This window comes from Saccopteryx bilineata, chromosome 3, assembly GCF_036850765.1.
Source record: "Saccopteryx bilineata isolate mSacBil1 chromosome 3, mSacBil1_pri_phased_curated, whole genome shotgun sequence".
Lineage (NCBI taxonomy): Eukaryota > Metazoa > Chordata > Mammalia > Chiroptera > Emballonuridae > Saccopteryx > Saccopteryx bilineata.
The window spans coordinates 16,664,993-16,683,515 of NC_089492.1; the positions used below are offsets into that span (position 1 = coordinate 16,664,993).

The following is an 18,523-nucleotide window of genomic DNA, read 5'->3' on the forward strand; positions in this document are numbered from 1 at the left end:
AGGAATATTAAAGAGATGATTATTTTCTTTGCTTACCCTCTGCTAAGGATACAGTTTCATTGCTTTTATAAAGATCTTTGGGATTCTTGCATGCTAAATTCTTAGCAGATCCATAAAATTATTGTTAAAGTTAATTTTTTTTTTTTCAGGCATGATTTATATACATTAAAAGTATCAATAGCAAGATATGTTTTTTTGTAGGTATTTTTAGACTTAAGTGGTAGCGTATTGTACTAGGCTTGGTTTTCAACTAGGGTAGATTTTAAAATTCTTTAAAATCCTTGGTGATGTTTGTAGCTAATAAATTTAAAATGGTAGAGCCTGACCTGTGGTGGCACAGTGGATAAAGCGTTGACCTGGAAATGCTGAGGTTGCCGGTTCGAAACCCTGGGCTTGCCTGGTCAAGGCACATATGGGAGTTGATGCTTTCCGCTCCTCCCCCCTTCTCTCTCTCCTCTCTAAAATAAATAAAAAAAAAAATTAAAAAAAAAAAAAAAAATTTAAAATGGTAGAATTACATCTGCTTAAATAAAAAACTTATTTAGGATTGAAGCCTTTTGCAAATATGTTTTCTAAAACATAAAGAATGCTCCAATTTAGAAATTAACTCAGAAAATGGTTATCAGTTTACATGAGAATTTGGGGTGGTGAGTTTATATGTTTTCTTAGAAATGATAATGGAGGGCTAAAATGTATTAAATTTCTGAGAACTGAAGTTGCTGAAAACTAATACAGTTACATTGCTAATTTTTAGAAAGCTGTTTTATGTATTTTTAAATATGTTTGCTGTGGTGATGGAAATTACTTTGTTTTCTAATTATTTGCAGATTGCAAATTCAATGGTGAGCACGTGGACGGGACCACCAGCCATGAAGTCACTCTTTACTAGAATGTTTTGCTGTAAAACTTGTCCAAACATTGTGAAAACAAACAACTTTATGAGCTTTCAAAGTTATTTTTTACAGAAGGTATGGTTCACTTTCCAAATTTTTTAGGCTATTTTTTATGGCCCTATCTGTATATCTCAGTTTAACTTGGGACTATTCAGATAATAGATGTGTTTACTTTCTTCTAAAAGGTTTTGCCTTTGTTCTTTATTTGTTTCTAAAATTTTTCCAAAATCTTAATTGATTACTAATTGGTTTTATGAGCTGGGGGAAAGTTCCTCACTTTCCACGTTAGCACTAGAGTGAATAGAAATGGGTAGTTTGACTCGGGTTGTTTCACAGGGAGGATGGAGGTGAGGGTCAGTGCTTCTAGGGTGCGGACAGCACGGCCAAGCTGGAGACAGAGGCACACACGGCTCTGGCTTCCGTCCGGCTCTGTGCTCACCAGCCTCTGTCCGCACGAGGACAAGCCTCCTACCCTCTCCGCCCCCGTTTGCTCAGGTGTCAGATTTCTTTCTTTTAGAATTAAGTAAGATCAAGCATATGTTATAGGTGATACTCATCTCATGGTAGGTGATGGATCAGTGGTCATTTAGAGAGTGGTGGTGTGACGGAGTGACTTTCAGGAAGGGTGTGAGAAGGGCAGGGGGGTCTGCATTGGCACAGTCTGGAAATTGTAAAATTGTTTGAGTACATTAGTAATCATGAAGGCAGAGAGAAGATGCAGTAGATTGGGCTGGAAGGAAGAGTGAACTTGAAGTAGAAAAGACTAATGAAGCCTGATCCTGGTTTGGGGTGAAGAGGACGCACAAGGGAACATTGAGGAGAAAGCAGGATGGAGAGGAGGATTCTCGGTCTGTTTTGGATAGAGGAGGAGAACAGGCGTGTTTGGCACAGATAAAGGAACCATCGGAGAGGGAGAGATGGAACAGTCAGTGGGAGCCAGTAAGTACCGAGAAGATGGAGTGGATTCTGAAGGTGGCAGTGGCAGGTGGGAAACAGCTGGGGAAAGCTTAAGAAACTTCCTTTTTCTGCGGCAGGTGGAGCACAGATTAAAAGTAAATGAAATGATAGATGTTGAGGGCGATGTTCAGCAGGGTGGGATTTTTATATGATGGGGGGGAGGTGTATGGGTTTTATGGCAGCACTGAGATGCCTATGAGAGTGACAGTCAGGATGTATCTATAGTGAACTTCGTCTGCAGAATAGATCGGGACCATCCAGGTCTGGGGAAAGCCAGCACTGGGGTGGTGAAAGAAGTCTGGGGCATCCAGTTATTTTACTTGTAAGCACCAAACATTTGTTAGTACAGTGCTGCGTACACACGTCACTAGGCTTTCTGTTGCCATCTCACTGACTGGTTTGGAAGCACATTGATTTCTGAGTCTGCCCAGTGTGCCCTTCTTTATGCCGTTGTCCTGCCGCACTCATTGAAATATGGAAGTTGTGACTCTTTAGTGAGGGATCATGAAATCAATTTGAAACCATTTGTTTGTTATTTAAATAAAATAAATAACAGGCAATATCGTAATGCAACATGTAATGTGGTGTAGGTAAAAGGTATTTTTGGTTTTAAACTTTAGTTTGTAAACATGATAGTTAAATTGTGTGTGTGTGTGTGTGTGTGTGTGTGTGTGTGTTAGGTTGAGATGTAAATATTTCTTACTCTGGGTTGCTATAAAAAAACTGGAAAATCTATACTTTTAGACCAGTTCAACTTTTACATAGTATATACTTTTGGTGGTAGAAGAGGGAGAGAGAATATTATTAGTGCTTGAATCAAACCTGAGTCCATAAATGGGCAGATCAGGCACAAGACAGGTATTTCTATGGGAAAGAGCCTTTCCTACTAACACTGACTGTTGTTACAGTGTTGTGACACTTCCTATAGCTAATGGTCCTGCAAGCAAGCAGAGGCCACCTGCCTTTCTGTCCTCAGTTTGGAGGCTGTAGTTATTTTGAATCAGAATGGGGGAAAGTTTAAATCTCCCTATGTACTAGGGACTAGGATGTCTATTCATCAGTAGTTCTGCTTTGAGTTTAAGTGGGTTCATTTTACTGGTAGGGGTCACCACTGTGTGAGTCACGCATCTACCTTCTTAGAAAAGTTGCCTGTGAAAATTTGGGAAGGAGAATGTTAAGCTCAATTTCAGATAATTTTTCCTTAAACTGAGATGGGTAGTATCGGAGAATCAGTATCTTCTCACACTGCTGATTGAATTATATGCCTCCCACCACTATGTCATTTAATCTTGAAGAGTTGTAAGGAGTGGTTGTGAGATTGTGGGGTTCCTGATTAATAAGCAACTAACTAAAATAGCACATCCTAGTAGGTGGTAGGGTGGGAGTTGAGTAATGCTGTAGTTAATGTTAAAACCCATGCCCTCTGCACTGTAAAACCCAGAACTGAATTTCCTCTAACAAATGAGGTCAAAGGCAGGGGCCACAGAGCGCATTCTGTTACAGCGCTCTGCCTTGGGTTTCCTGCGCAGCTCTTTTGTTAGTTAGTGTTCCAGAAGTTCTTAGTGGGAGCGGGTGGGAGTGGGGGGTAGGCTCCATCCAGATGCCCTTGTTAGCCCCCGAGTTCTACATATACTGAGTTTAATGAACTGTAGTAATGAAAGAGTGGCGTTATATGCTTAAAAATTTTTTTTTGTAGACTATGCCAGTTGCAATGGCTTTGCTGAGAGATGTTCACAACCTTTGTCCCAAAGAAGTCTTAACATTTATTTTAGACTTAATCAAGTACAATGACAACAGAAAAAATAAGGTAAGATACCTTAATGAATATTGTACAATTACCCAGTGATACTTTGTTTTTAAAGAAATGTTTAGACTGTGAAATTATTTTTGAGTCCATGGTATTTGAAGTTTCTCGAGTTAGCAGCATGTAAGCATGATTTATTATATACTACTAACCAGTGCATGAAAACGAAGATTAGTTGGTCTTTAAGTGGTCCTCATACCTGTTGTGACGTGGAGATAGTGTGCATCAAATTTTGGGGAGCCAGCTACAACTTGTTTTGGTGACGTCTGACAGCCCAGTTTTATTTTTACTCCTTTCTCTTACCAGGTGATACCTAGAAGAGTTATCTTGGGATAACTTGTTCATTGATGAATTTGACATTTTTTTTTAACCATTATGTGTGTTTGTTCATTTATTTAGCAAATAACTTTTGGATACCAGGCTTCAAGTTACTTAACCTTATTTGTGATCAAATAACTTATCTTGTCCAGTTGGTTTATAGTCTCTGAGAATTGGATGTGGTCTGAGGGGTAAAGCCTTTCAGTTCCTACTTTACCTGCACCCTCTTCTCATCCTTATTTCCGAGTTCATTCTCTGATCCAAATACTTGGGCCAGAAACAGTGGTTAAATAAATGGGCTTTTTGCTTCGTTGGCAAAATAGTTACTAGAGGTAACAAAGTATAAAAAAATAATTGAGAAAACAGCCTAAAGTGGTTTGGAAGCAAAACGTTTTCCATAGTGTATTCTTATAGAGTAGTTTTTCTTTGGTTTTGTTTGTTGTGTGCCATATTTTTTTCTTTCTCATATCTGAACATAGGAATCTTTAGGGACTACTGTTGTGTGTCAGTGTGAGGTTTTGCCTCCACTGGGGCTGAAGAGGGTCAGTGTTCCTCTTCTGTCCCTGGCTGCTTGTGTTGCTGGTAGAATTAATTCACTCGCTCCCTGTTCTAATTCCCAAGCTAGGGTCCCTGATTTCCTGAATTTAAATCAAGCCACACCCAGATTGCCTTTCAATAAATTGTTTCTCTGGGAATTGATTGGGATAGGGGTTTAGGAATTAAATTTCTTTTTGTGATTTCTGCCTCCATTTCCTCTGCTTTTGTTAGAAACCCCTGCTATTCCTGTGTGTCTTCTACACCAGCCCTCCATTTCCTTGGGCTTTCTTTTCTTTTTTTCCATCTCTTTTGTTTGCTCAGAATTTCAGGAGTTTAAAATTCTGTTTTTCTATTTCAATTTAATTTTGATCCTGGTTCTCTGCATATTTCTTTTAAAACTGTTTTGCTCTAGGGAGGCATCTCATTGGTTGATTCCCAGACAGCATTAATGGTAGTTGAGGATTTCCCCTGCTAGCTTTCTTTTCCTTGCATACTCTGTTCCCTCCAAGTTGCTTTTTCCCGTTTGTCCTGATCTTGTTTATGGTAATGCCTTCCTCAGATACCTGGTGATCTGGGGTATATGTTTATGTATGAGAATGGAGCCCGGAGTAGATGACGTGAAGCTCTGTTTTACCAGTAGGATTTGGGGAATCTGGTCTTCCTTTCACAAAAACCTGGCAGGTGATTAAAGAGTACCTCTCATGTCATAAGCGTTGGTGCAGTAAACTAAGGTATTGCTAATCAGTGAAGCCCTGTCACGTTTTTCTGTGCAAAGGGACAGAGTTGAGAACTTACCAACTTACGTTCTCAGATAAATTATGTTCTTAGGTTATAAATATTTTACTTTATTAAGTTTTGAACAGAAGGATGAACTTTTTTATCTTTATGTAATCATTTTTTGGCTTAGTTTTCAGATAACTACTATCGTGCAGAAATGATCGATGCCCTTGCCAACTCTGTTACACCTGCGGTCAGTGTGAATAATGAAGTTCGAACGTTAGATAACTTAAATCCAGATGTGCGACTCATTCTTGAAGAAATCACCAGGTTTCTGAATATGGAAAAACTTCTTCCAAGTTATAGACACACCATCACTGTCAGGTAGGATGATTCTTTACATTTTTTTTAAAGTTATATTTTGTTATATTATGATAAACTTACTCTCATTAGAGGAAACTGGGAACTATAGTAAAGTTAAAGGAGAAAATTAAAATCCTATGATTCTATCATCCACAGAGAAATTACTATACTGTTTTAGAGAATGGCCTTCTAATTCTTTTCTCCTGTAACAATATAAATTTTTTAATTAATTTTTATTTATTTATTCATTTTAGAGAGGAGAGAGAGTTAGAATGAGAGAGAGAGAGAGAAAGGGGGGAGGAGCAGGAAGCATCAACTCCCATATGTGCCTTGACCAGGCAAGCCCAGGGTTTTGAACCGGTGACCTCAGTGTTCTAGGTCAACGCTTTATCCACTACGCCACCACAGGTCAGACAATATAAATTTTTAATTCCTGGACATATGTTGTATAAAAAGTTTTTTGTATTCTGCTTATAAAAACTTTCTTATGTCACCAGAAATTGTTCAGAAGCATTTTTTTATATCTGTGTAATATTTTACCTCATTAGGTATATAGTATATAAGCATCCTTCTCATAGACCTTTTTTTTTATTTTTTTTTTATTTTTTTTATGTGGCAGAGACAGAGTCAGAGAGAGGGACAGATAGGGACAGACAGACAGGAAGGGTGAGAGATGAGAAACATCAGTTCTTCATTGCAGCACCTTAGTTGTTCATTGATTGATTTCTCATATGTGCCTTGACCAGGGGGCTACAGCAGACCAAGTGACCCCTTGCTCGAGCCAGCGACCTTGGGTCTAAGCTGGTGAGCTTTGCTCAAAACAGATGAGCCCACGCTCAAGCCGGTGACCTTGGGGTCTCGAACCTGGGTCCTTTACATCCCAGTCTGATGCTCTATCCACTGCACTACCGCCTGGTCAAGCTCATAGACTCTTTTTTTTTTTTTTGGATTTTTCTGAAGCTAGAAACAGAGACAGTCAGACAGACTCCCGCATGCGCCCGACCGGGATCCACAGGGGGCGATGCTCTGCCCCTCCGGGGCGTCGCTCTGTCATGACCAGAGCCACTCTAGCGCCTGGGGTAGAGGCCAAGGAGCCATTCCCAGCGCCCGGGCCATCTTTGCTCCAGGGGAGCCTCGGCTGCGGGAGGGGAAGAGAGAGACAGAGAGGAAGGAGAGGGGGAGGAGTGGAGAAGCAGATGGGCGCTTCTCCTGTGTGCTCTGGCCGGGAATCGAACCCGGGACTTCTGCACGCCAGGCCGACGCTCTACCACTGAGCCAACAGGCCAGGGCAAGCTCATAGACTCTTTTAAGATGACTTTGCTTCTTTCAGCTTCTTTGCATATAATTATCAAAAAGTTCTATTTCTTTAGGAGTTAGCTAATAAAAGGCCAACTCATTGATTCAAACAGGAACCGTAATTCCACAGTTATTATTTACTATAGTATATAACTAAAACTTTGGAGAAAGTGATGATACTTGAACTTGGATTTCTAAATAAGTTTCAAAATTTGTTTTCCTTTAATAGGATTTAGATATTTTAAATCTTTATGATCATTGCAAAAACTTAATGTGATGAAAGTAAAAGGTGGAGACAAATCAGATCAATTTTCAGTTTACTGTTACAGATTAATGTCTAATGCCTAGCAAACAAGTTTGATTCATAATACTTTAACAAAAGTATTTAACTGGAAATGTTTTCCTAGTTGTTTGAGAGCCATACGAGTGCTTCAGAAGAATGGACATGTGCCCAGCGACCCAACTCTTTTTAAATCTTATGCAGAGTACGGCCACTTCGTGGACATCAGGATAGCTGCTTTGGAAGCAGTTGTTGATTATACGAAAGGTAATGCCTTAGAACTAGATAGTCCCCATATCATTTTAGAGAGAAATGTTTACTTTTGAAAGCCAGTCTTAGTTATTGAGGTGTACTTATTATGTACGATACAGATATTTTAATTTTAAATTTTTGACTCACTGATATCTGGCCAATACAGAATTCTTATAAGAATTAGTAAGTAAGGGAAAGAATAAAATTATCAATAATTTTTTTTTTTGGTTTTTCCAGGAAGTCAGTATATCATTTGTATAAGCTTTAATAATGTGTTATTTTAAGAAGTAGAGATGATTTTTGTGAACTTTCTAACTATGTAAGAAGGGTGCATGAAAACATCTTGCTCTATCACAAATTTGAATCTGTGAAAGCTGAGCGAGAGATGTAAGCAGGAGCTTCAGTGGGGATTAGATGGGTTTAAAAAGCTGGAAAAGAAAAAAGGCCAAAACGAATAAGAGAAAACTACATAGTCAAAACATTTTTTTAAAAAACAGAAGAAATATAAAGAGGAGAATGTAAAAATCAAATAAGTCATGAGCAGTGGAGCAGCTGGAAGAGTAGCAATAATCCAAGAAGTGCTAGAATAAATACATTTATAGGGCATAAATGGCCCTGACCTAATGATGAAATTTAACATTTTAAGGTTAAGAGGAGAATACGCAAGGTCTGAGGAGTATCAGAATAATGTGGCCAGTGACTTCTTCAGAATATGAAGAGTTTAAGAGATAATGAACAGACAGCTAACATAATGTTTAGGGGAAATTATGATCGAAGATTCTCTGATTTGCCAAGTTGTTTTGTTGCTCATGTAGCCTTGAAGGCCAGAAGTACATCTCCTATGTAACTTTTTATTTTTTAAGAGAGAGAGACAGGGACAGATAAACAGGAAGGGAGAGAGGTGAGAAGCATCAATTCTTCGTTGTGGCACCTTAGTTGTTCATTGATTGCTTTCTCATATGTGCCTTGACTGGGGGCTCCAGTCAAGCCAGCAACCTTTGGGCTCAAGCTGGATGAGCCTGCGCTCAGGCCGGCAATGTCAGGGTTTCAAACCTGAGTCCTCTGCATCCCAGGCTGATGCTCTCTCTACTGTACCACTGCCTGGTTAGGCAAAAAATAGTGATTTTTTTTTATAAAGAATTTATTGGCAAGAAAAAATATATATAATCCTCTATCAGTCTTCAGTTTTGTTTTGAGGTTTTACCAGTTGATGAAATGCAGATGTTTTGAGATATACTAGATAGCCAATGTCCCCAGGTATATACTGTCCACTGTCACATCCAGATGAAGGTATCATGAATTAGTACTACCTGAAATGAAATAGAATGCTAATAATATGATTTCCAAAAGAACACTACATTAATAAGTATATTTTTTTATCTCGTTTTTATGTTTCACCAATGTATGGAATCATGTAGTTCTTGTTTTTTTCTGATTTACTTATTTCACTCCGTATAATGTTATCAAGATCCCACCATTTTGCTGTAAATGATCTGATGTCATCATTTCTTATGGCTGAGTAGTATTCCATAGTGTATATGTGCCACATCTTCTTTATCCAGTCTTCTATTGAAGGGCTTTTTGGTTGTTTCCATGTCTTGGCCACTGTGAACAGTGCTGCAATGAACATAGGGCTACATGTGTCTTTACGTATCAATGATTCTGAGATTTTGGGGTATATACCCAGTAGAGGGATTGCTGGGTCATAAGGTAGTTCTATTTGCAGTTTTTTGAGGAACCACCATACTTTCCTCCATAATGGTTGTACTACTTTACATTCCCACCAACAGTGTATGAGGGTTCCTTTTTCTCCACAGCCTCTCCAACACTTGCTATTACCCGTCTTGTTGATAATAGCTAATCTAACAGGGGTGATGGTATCTCATTGTAGTTTTGATTTGCATTTCTCTAATAACTAATGAAGCTGAGCATCCATGGACAAGAGAGTGGTGGTTACCAGGGGTGGGGGGAGGGAGGACGCAGGAGGGAGGGAGGGAGAGAGTTAGGGGGAGGGGGAGGGGCACAGAGAAAACTAGACAGAGGGTGACGGAGGACAATCTGACTCTGGGTGAGGGGTATGCAACATAATTTAATGACAAGATAACCTAGACATGTTTTCTTTGAATATATGTACCCTGAAATATTAATGTCATCCCATTAACATTAATAAAAATTTATTTAAAAAAAATAAATATATTTTTTGAGAGGTATTTAAACCTGATCCATGAAATTTTGATCATTTAAAAATAGAAAAATGTTAGAAATAAAATTTTGGAAATAAAGTCAAGTCATAACAGCAAAACTTGTTGAAAAGGTGAATGGAAATAGCCAATGAGTCATTTTATTGGTCAGTTATATTTCTAGCACTATTTTTGTAATTGCCTTTTATGCTGTGTTGAAAAGTCCAGGCTATCCTTGGGTCTTAAGTAAAAGAAACCACTCGGGCAAAAACAGTTCACTTTATAATATAGTTATACTACCATTGAGTATCAGACCTCTCTATAATTTGATTTAAACATCTAGAAACACAATTTTGTTTAAACACATTTTGTCCACTTAAAGTTAATCATCTCTGATTTAGGGCTTAATAAATATAATTTGCTTTATGTTGTATTGGCCATTGATTTGAGTTGTAGTGAAAAATACAAACTAGGTCCTGTTTTTATGTTTTGGCTACATATTGTACAATACTTAACAAATTTTACACAGTAGCCTGTTTCATAAAAGAAATATAAAGAAGTTGTCTGCAGCCTTTACCTCTGATTGACAATCTGGCTAAGACAGCCTGAACTATTAAGTATAATAACCTCCTTACCTGTCACTTGTTTAATTGGTTATAGTTGCAACAAATATATTTATTTTTATTTTCAGTGGACAGGAGCTATGAAGAGCTGCAGTGGCTACTTAGTATGATTCAGAATGACCCTGTACCCTATGTAAGGTTAGTTTTTGTGCAATAATTTTTTTGTAAGTCATAAAGTAACTTGAATAATTTCAGAAGGTTATAGGTGAAACAAGTCTTTGTTATTTTTGGAAACAGGAATATGTTATGCATCATTTATTATGCCTGTTTTTGATATTTAAAATGGATTTGCATTTGAAAAGACATTAAAAATTTATTGTTAATAAATAAAACTTATTTCCTGTTATTGTACATACGATGTCTATTGTAACTGGAAGAAAAATGTATGTAATAGTTTGTGGTGCACCCAGAGGGTCCCTTATACATCCAGATCATGAACCTTGTTCTGTTGATTTAGTTTACTTTAAAAGTAATTAAGAGCAGTGTTTCCAGTGTATCTCATTTGTTCCTTTCTATCTTATATTCAGTCTTAAATTTTCTTAAATAGACGGGATTATTTTCAGTTTTGTATTCCCTTCTATTCTTCTTTGCTTTTGCTTTTTTTTTTTTTTGCAAAGGAGGATGTTTACAGTGTATTCAAATAAGATTTTTTTTTTTTTACCATTTTTGTCTTTTTTTGCACATAATAGACACTTAAGTTTTTGTTCATTTTAGTATTGCAATGCCATAAAATAAAATTTGAAAGCTGGAAAGTAACTTAGGTTCTAGCCATTTCAACTGGAAACAAGAACATGGAGCTAGACAGTGTTTGTCAACTTTACACATCAGATGGCAGGTAGTGGTTGTCTTCTGAAACGGCACACAAGTAAACTGTGCCTCCGACCTCACTGAAGTGCACCTGGGAAGAGCAGTCCACGGAGGACGCATCAGCTCTCTAACGGAGGCCTGGCTGTGGCAGAGTTCTTGTCAAGTCACCTTATATTCCAGTGTTTTAAATGGTGTTTGTCACATAAATATTCTTTACACAATGTGTTGCTGTTAGTATTTCATAGTTCTTCATTTGTGAGCTATACTGTATTTTAAATAATTTGTCATTTTGATTGATATATATATACTAAGGGTAAGGTTGACATGACAAATACTGTTTTACAATCATCCATTCTGAAGTACATATTTATATAAAAGACGATAGGCATAAAACCGGCCTATATCTATCATGTGGCAGAGCTCCTGCATTTGAAAGTTTATAGTAAGGTCCTACTGATAATAAGTAGGAACAGAAAGTAGAAATTAAGCATTTTAAATAAAGTTTACCGTGTATTCATTCGTTTTAAATTCACATCAGCAACACTAACATTAAGATTATATTTCTGAGATCTTGGAATTGTGTTTTGAAGACCATTTTTAACAGATAAAATTATGTAATTGAAATTTTTATATTTCTGAATTATATACTGTTCAATGTAAATAATTACTTTTGAAATACTGTTGTGGAACTGTTAATATTCATATTTCAAGAGCTGTTATTTATACTCTGAGATGAAAGTCTGTTTAAGGATATGTTTCATGATTACTTTTGACATGATTTCTTAGTTGATGGGGTTCACTTATAGCACCGATAGGGAACCGTTCAGGCTTTACTTCAAGTCATCTAGCCCATAGTTATAGTTTCAAGAATTCAGTGTGTCTTACAAAAATCTTTAATGGCAGTAAAGTGTTCAAACAGTTATTTTATGTGTATATTTTTAATATTTTACCCTGGCCGGTTGGCTCAGTGGTAGAGCGTTGGCCTAGCGTGCGGAGGACCCGGGTTCGATTCCCGGCCAGGGCACACAGGAGAAGCGCCCATTTGCTTCTCCACCCCTCCGCCGCGCTTTCCTCTCTGTCTCTCTCTTCCCCTCCCGCAGCCAAGGCTCCATTGGAGCAAAGATGGCCCGGGCGCTGGGGATGGCTCTGTGGCCTCTGCCTCAGGCGCTAGAGTGGCTCTGGTCGCAACATGGCGACGCCCAAGATGGGCAGAGCATCGCCCCCTGGTGGGCAGAGCGTCGCCCCTGGTGGGCATGCCGGGTGGATCCCGGTCGGGCGCATGCAGGAGTCTGTCTGACTGTCTCTCCCTGTTTCCAGCTTCAGAAAAATGAAAAGAAAAAAAAATTATATATATATATTTAATATTTTGGGACATAGGTCTTTTTCTGTGTGTTATAGTATAAAACTTTATCTCATTATTGCTGTTTCTTTTTTTATTGAGGCATAATTGACATATAACATACATGTTAGTTACATTTCTTAGATTGGGTAAGTTATTTTAAAGATGACATGGAATTATCTTCTCATTTTGGAACTAAGCATGCATATGATCACAGTGTATCAGTACAAGGGACACTCTTAGATTCAATGCTTTTTCTCCTGGGAGTTTTTGAAAAATTTTTTTAGTTTTAGTTTGACTCCCATTTCCTATAGATAGTGATTGGCAATGTAGTGGGCTAGCCCACCAAGAAAATTCTCAATTATCTAGGGAAATCATACTTTGTTTCTGCTGCTGTCAACATGACACAAAACCATGACTTTTGTAGGATTCGCTTCCGTTTTGTTCCAGATGTCTGAAATATGCTTATTGTGAGTTTAGATGTTTAATCTCTGAAAAATTAAGGATAAGATTCTCATTGTCTTTCCTTAAACTTTATCTTATTGCTTTGAGAATTTAGTCATTTATAAATATTTTTTTGAAAAAATCTATCTTCTGTTATCTAAATTTTAAAGAAAAACAAACTTTTTGAAGACAGGTTTAATTGCTAAAAGTAGAACATGTACTAATTATTATTGCTCTTTTAGTAATAATTTTAGATACCCCAGAGCGCTCTTGACAGTTCTTTGGTATGACTGTAAAGGGTTTGCAGTGATCTGAATAAATACTGTAAAGTTCTATTAGTTGGGCCCTACCACTTTGGTATTTGGCATAATTAGGAAAGCTTCGGGATAGAAACTTAACTTTTATTCTTTAGGCAAATTAAAAGCAGAATAACATTAACATGCTCTAAACAACAGACTCATCCATAGTTTAAAAGCTGTTTATCTGTAATACTGATGAATTCTTACAGCTAGATTTTAGGTTCTGGTAGGAATTGTGTTTATGCATAAAGATGAAAATATGCTTATGAAATATCAAGAAGGATATGTATCCTCTTTTGTATTATCTACCTGTAAATTGCATCGATAATGGCAATTTTGTTCTCATAGCCTTTCAGTAGTAGTCTTTCATACAGTCTTAACATTTCAAAGCACAAAAGGATGTTAACAGTGAGAGTGAACATCTTTCAGTTTTACAGACATAGAATCCAAGGCAAAGGGGATTGACCTAACTACAACCTAGCATTCCATCTCTTTCTTAAATACTAATCTCATTTATCATCTTTCCACCAATATTTAAATATAAAAATCTCCCAGGTTCACCTTCTTTAAAGTTTTACCAGCCTCAGTGTAAATTACAACCTGAGTTTCTTTCTTCCTGTTATATCCAAGCATCCCATTACTCTTAGGTTTGCATTTCTCAGACCTCATCCTAGCTTTTATTTCTTCACCAAATGCCAGGTTACCTTGGGAGCTTCTGCTCCTCTTCTTCCTCTCTCCTTGTTTTATGGTGTCTTCACTTCAAAGCATTGGACATTTTCTTTTTCACATTTCGCTTTGGTCACATGGGTATTTTTTTAGAAGACTCCATAAATGTGTTCAGGTAACCTCTCACATAAGGTGAAAACTCCTAATAGCAGAGTATAATTGTTGCCATCTATGAGGATACTTTTTTATATATTGACTTGTGAACCTCAGCTTTTGAGGAGGCCTTTTTTACAATCTCCATATTTAAATGCTTCTGTACATTTCCATACTTTCCAAAGATACTGTAATAATGAAGTTTATATTCATTTTATCATTTCAAATGTGGACTTCTTGGTCTTTATATGATTTTTTTTTGGCCTCATTTTGAGGTTTTTATATTTACTGATCAGTCTTTTATGTAAACTTTTCTAAAGAGAATAAAATGTTCATTTTAGAAGCAGGATGACAAATTTTGGTTAAGAATTCAGAGTTGGGTTTTAGAAGAAGACCTCATTGTACACTAAGGCAATTTTAGAAAGAACAAGCCCACCAGAACTTTTTAGTGAAAAAGCAGTAGTAAATATTTAGGATGTAATTTAAGACTTTTGAAGTGAAACTAAACTTAAACACAAAGCTAGAGCAAAAAAGGGCGATGATAAAATAACGAAGAAGGAACTTTTCAACAGGTAATTTTCAAATGTTTTTATTTAATGGTCAGCAAAATTTTTTTGTTTTCCAGACATAAGATTCTAAACATGTTAACTAAGAACCCACCGTTTACTAAGAACATGGAGTCTCCCTTATGCAATGAAGCCCTGGTAGATCAGCTTTGGAAACTTATGAATTCAGGTGAGGCGGCAGCAGTGGCTTTCAAAAAATATTTATGATTGTGTTCTTTTCATTTTACAATAGGTTTTCAATACTTAAAGAACTGTGGTTTATTTTGTGTCTTTTTTTCATAGGGTACACCTACGGTGGTGGGTGTGATAACATTTTTAAAGCATATATTCACTTACTTTGCCCCATAGGATGGTTGAGAAAACAAGAATATTTACATGAAAGTGTCTCAAATGTTTAAATACCTTTAAACGTGAACCTGCAATATATTTTTTTCATAAGGTTGCATAGTGTTGAAAAATGAGTCTTTTTGCTTTATTCTAGGAAACTGTATACACATATGATATAAATGAGATTTGCTCTTTGTACGTAGTGTAAAATGGACAGAAAGATCAGGGCAGAACTGCCTGTGGCCCCGCTCTGCACACATTTCCAAGCTCTGTTGTCAATAAGGACTGCTGCGTTTATTGAAAACTGCCCTGAATAAATGACTTTTTTTTTCTTAAATGAGAAGAAGCAGGGAGGCAGAGAGACAGACTCCCGCATGCACCCAACCGGGATCCACCCAGTAAACCCCCTACTGGACGATGCTCTGCTGTCTGGGGCAGTTTCTCGGCAACGGAACTGTTTTACTGCCTAAGGCGAGGCCATGAAGCCATCCTCAGTGCATGGGGCCAACTTGCTTCAACGGAGTGGGAGGGGAAGAGAGAGAGATACAGAGAAGGGAGTGGAAGTGGAGAAGCAGATGGGTGCTTCTCCTGTGTGCCCTGACTGGGAATTGAACCCAGGACTTCCACACACTGGCTGATGCTCTACCACTAAGCCAACCAATCATGGCCAATAAGTGACTTTCAAAGTGAGCTTTCTTCTTAGCTGTTTGACTTGATAAGCTTTAATAGCAGTAACTTCAGAATACGAAGGCATGATTTTTTTTAGGGTCAAATTTGCTGTTTTGGAGGTTTGTCTCAAGCACTTCCTGATTTGAATAGAGAATCTCAATCCCGGGTTTCTGCTTTCTTCCGGAGTGCTGTTCTGATTCAGGGCAGCAAGGTTGGTCTAAGACTTTCACTTCCAATGAAGACAGAAGAGACGGCATTTTGACCTGAAAAAATACGAGAATATTTCTTATCTATACCATATTTTTTGCTCCATAAGACACACTTAGGGTTTTAGGAGGAAAATAAGAAAAAAAAATATTCTGAACCAAATGGTGTGTTAAAATATTTAATAAAATACGGTAAGTGATTGGTGTAGGAGAGGTGGCTGAAAGATTAAAGAAGGGTTTTCAAAATGCTGTCGCAGAACTCAGCAGCTGCTCCAGGCCCCTGTCTCATGGAAGTGGGTGGTTTGGAATCCTGGCATTTTATTGATAGACCCAAGCTCGTCTCAGAGCTAGTGAAGTTCATTGCTCTCACTTGGGGGCCCAGACAGCGGGCGTGCCCCAGACCACAGAGCCACCTGGCGCTGAGCAGAAGTGCTTTTTCCCTCTACTCCGCTCAGTTTCATTCTCTAGTGACAGCCGTTTTAAGATTTTAGTCCATGGTTTTGAAGTCCAGGGGAGTCTTGTGTTCTTATCTGTTTTGTAATTTTAATAGAAGACAGATATTCGTTTTTTTAACTTTCATCAGACTTAAATTTTAATATTTATAGGTCAGTTATTTGAATAAAAGAACACTATCAGGGATTCCCTCAGAAAGAAAGCAAGAATGTTAATTCCTTTATGCAAACCGAAGGTAAACCAAAGCCAAAAATCCCAGCCAGAGAGAAAAAGTAAAACCCACCGTCTAGGTGTTCAGTGCAGTTGAGCAGCCTTTAGTGTGTTGTTTAATTACCCTTAATCTGCCTTTCCAGAAAACAAATCAGAACATCCTAGCTCAGTGGTAGTCCACCTGGTCCCTACCGCCCACTAGTGGGTGTTCCAGCTTTCATGGTGGGCGGTAGTGGAGCAACCAAAGTATAAATAAAAAGATAGATTTAACTATAGTAAGTTGTCTTATAAAGATTTATTCTGCCAAACTTAGCGAAAATCTGACATAAAGTACTTGGTAAGTAATTATTATTATATGCTTTAACTTGCTGTAACTCTGCTTTGTAAATTTTTTAAAGTAACTTCCCTACTTTATAAATCACCATTACTGTGGGACCGGTGGGTGGTTAGAAAATTTTACTACTAACAGACATACAAAAGTGGACAGTAGGTATAACTTATCAAAAAAATACACATTTCCAATTGGTTTTTTTTTGGGGGGGGGGTTTGTTTTTTTTTGGTATTTTTCTGAAGTTGGAAACTGGGAGGCAGTCAGACAGACTCCTGCATGCGCCCGACCAGGATCCACCCTGCACACCCACCAGTCCAATTGCTTTTTAAAAGTAAAATAATAATTTTTAAAATTAAAATAATTGTTTAAAGTTTCGAGGAATTCACACTCAATTGATTAACTGCTTTTGATGTCATCTCCATAATATTCAGAATGACACCAGACATAATTAGATGATACTAATCTTTTAGCATCAGTGCACCCTAAACCATTCTTGTTTTCCTAACTGATGAAATGCCTGAGGTTTACTCCTTTGCTTGCTGTACCACAAATGTGTAAATTGAGGGTTAGCTGCTCTGGCAGGGTTCCTTTCCTTTGAGAGCGTTGAGCCAATGCACGTTATGGAAAAGGCCCAGGATTCTGATGCTTTGAGGAGGAGAGTAATAGATGCCCACCAAAAAATTAAGCAATGTCAGGCCAATAAAGTATTTAGATCTGCATTCCAGAGAAGGAAATGATTTCCAGTGAAAAAGTCTTACTTTCATTCTCTTCTTCCCATTTCTGGTTTCTTTATAGTTTTTAGGACATAAAAACCTTATCCTCCTCAGGAACTCCAGCCTCTTTCTCTTGCTGCTGCCAGTACTGTGTTTGTTACCTCTCCACACGGGAGCAGAATTGGAGATGTCTCAGCTAGGACTGACGCAGGCTGTTCCCCGGCAGTGTGCCACAGAATGCTTAGCACAGGGCAGTCTATAGTGGGAGCGCTGTAAAATTCTAATTCCTTTCCTAGGGATTATTTTTGCATGTAATTACTATTATCTGTTAGAGTGTGTCCCATGAGAATCACGAGCTGCTTATAATTTATTTCCTTATTCTAATAGTTATGGAAAATCACAGAGCTTAATGTTTGTGCTGTCCAAAAATTGCTGTAGCAGCTGCTTTTTTATTTCTTCTTTTTAAGCATTACAGTACTCTTTTGAAACCACAGTCAAAGTTAAATATATATAGGGTTTATTTCCTTAGAAGAATTTACATACTGCTTCTTCCTCACTTAAATTTTCTAGGTAATTTTAAATTTCGTGTGGAAACCTAGAAATTCCCTAACCCTAGATGACAGATTTTATCTTGTCAGTCAGTTCTATCGGAGGGCGGTGTCTGCCAGGAATGCTCTACGAAGGCAGAAACAGACGATGAGAAAGAACCCGGGCTCAGAGAGCTGGGCTTGCCACTGCTTTGGGCAGATCTGAGACCGAAACCCTTACTTTGGAGAAGGAAAAAACAGACTCATCAGAGGCGTTCAAACAACTTGCCTCTATCTAGCCTCTCACCTACTTTAAGCTGAATTTCTATACAGGCAGTCTTCTGGTGGATGCATGGGTTACTACCTGTTGCCATCTCGGATTTGCTTATTATTACTATTTTTTAAAACAAATACGTAGTGTAACAACACAAATATAAAGGTGTTTAGCAAAATATTTTTCTCCTATACAATAAGTCCTAGTTTAGTATTGTGTTACTTCAAGTAGCTGTAGGGTTTTCATATTTATTTATTTATTTATTATACTTTATTTATTGATTTTACAGAGACAGGAGAGAAAGGGGAGCATGAAATGG

The 18,523-nt window shown here is 37.7% G+C and overlaps 1 protein-coding gene across 5 annotated transcripts in view; it reads left to right on the forward strand.

Annotated features, from left to right (window-relative positions):
• The window catches only part of TAF2 (TATA-box binding protein associated factor 2), a 79,230-nt gene that overhangs the window by 43,703 nt on the left and 17,004 nt on the right, over nt 1-18,523 (forward strand). For all 5 annotated transcript variants that reach the window (XM_066265758.1, XM_066265759.1, XM_066265760.1 and 2 more), the window contains 6 exons: nt 828-968; nt 3,547-3,657; nt 5,417-5,610; nt 7,293-7,432; nt 10,289-10,358; nt 14,554-14,663. In XM_066265758.1, the coding sequence (XP_066121855.1) occupies nt 828-968; nt 3,547-3,657; nt 5,417-5,610; nt 7,293-7,432; nt 10,289-10,358; nt 14,554-14,663 (766 nt within the window). The remainder of the gene's footprint in view (nt 1-827; nt 969-3,546; nt 3,658-5,416; nt 5,611-7,292; nt 7,433-10,288; nt 10,359-14,553; nt 14,664-18,523) is intronic.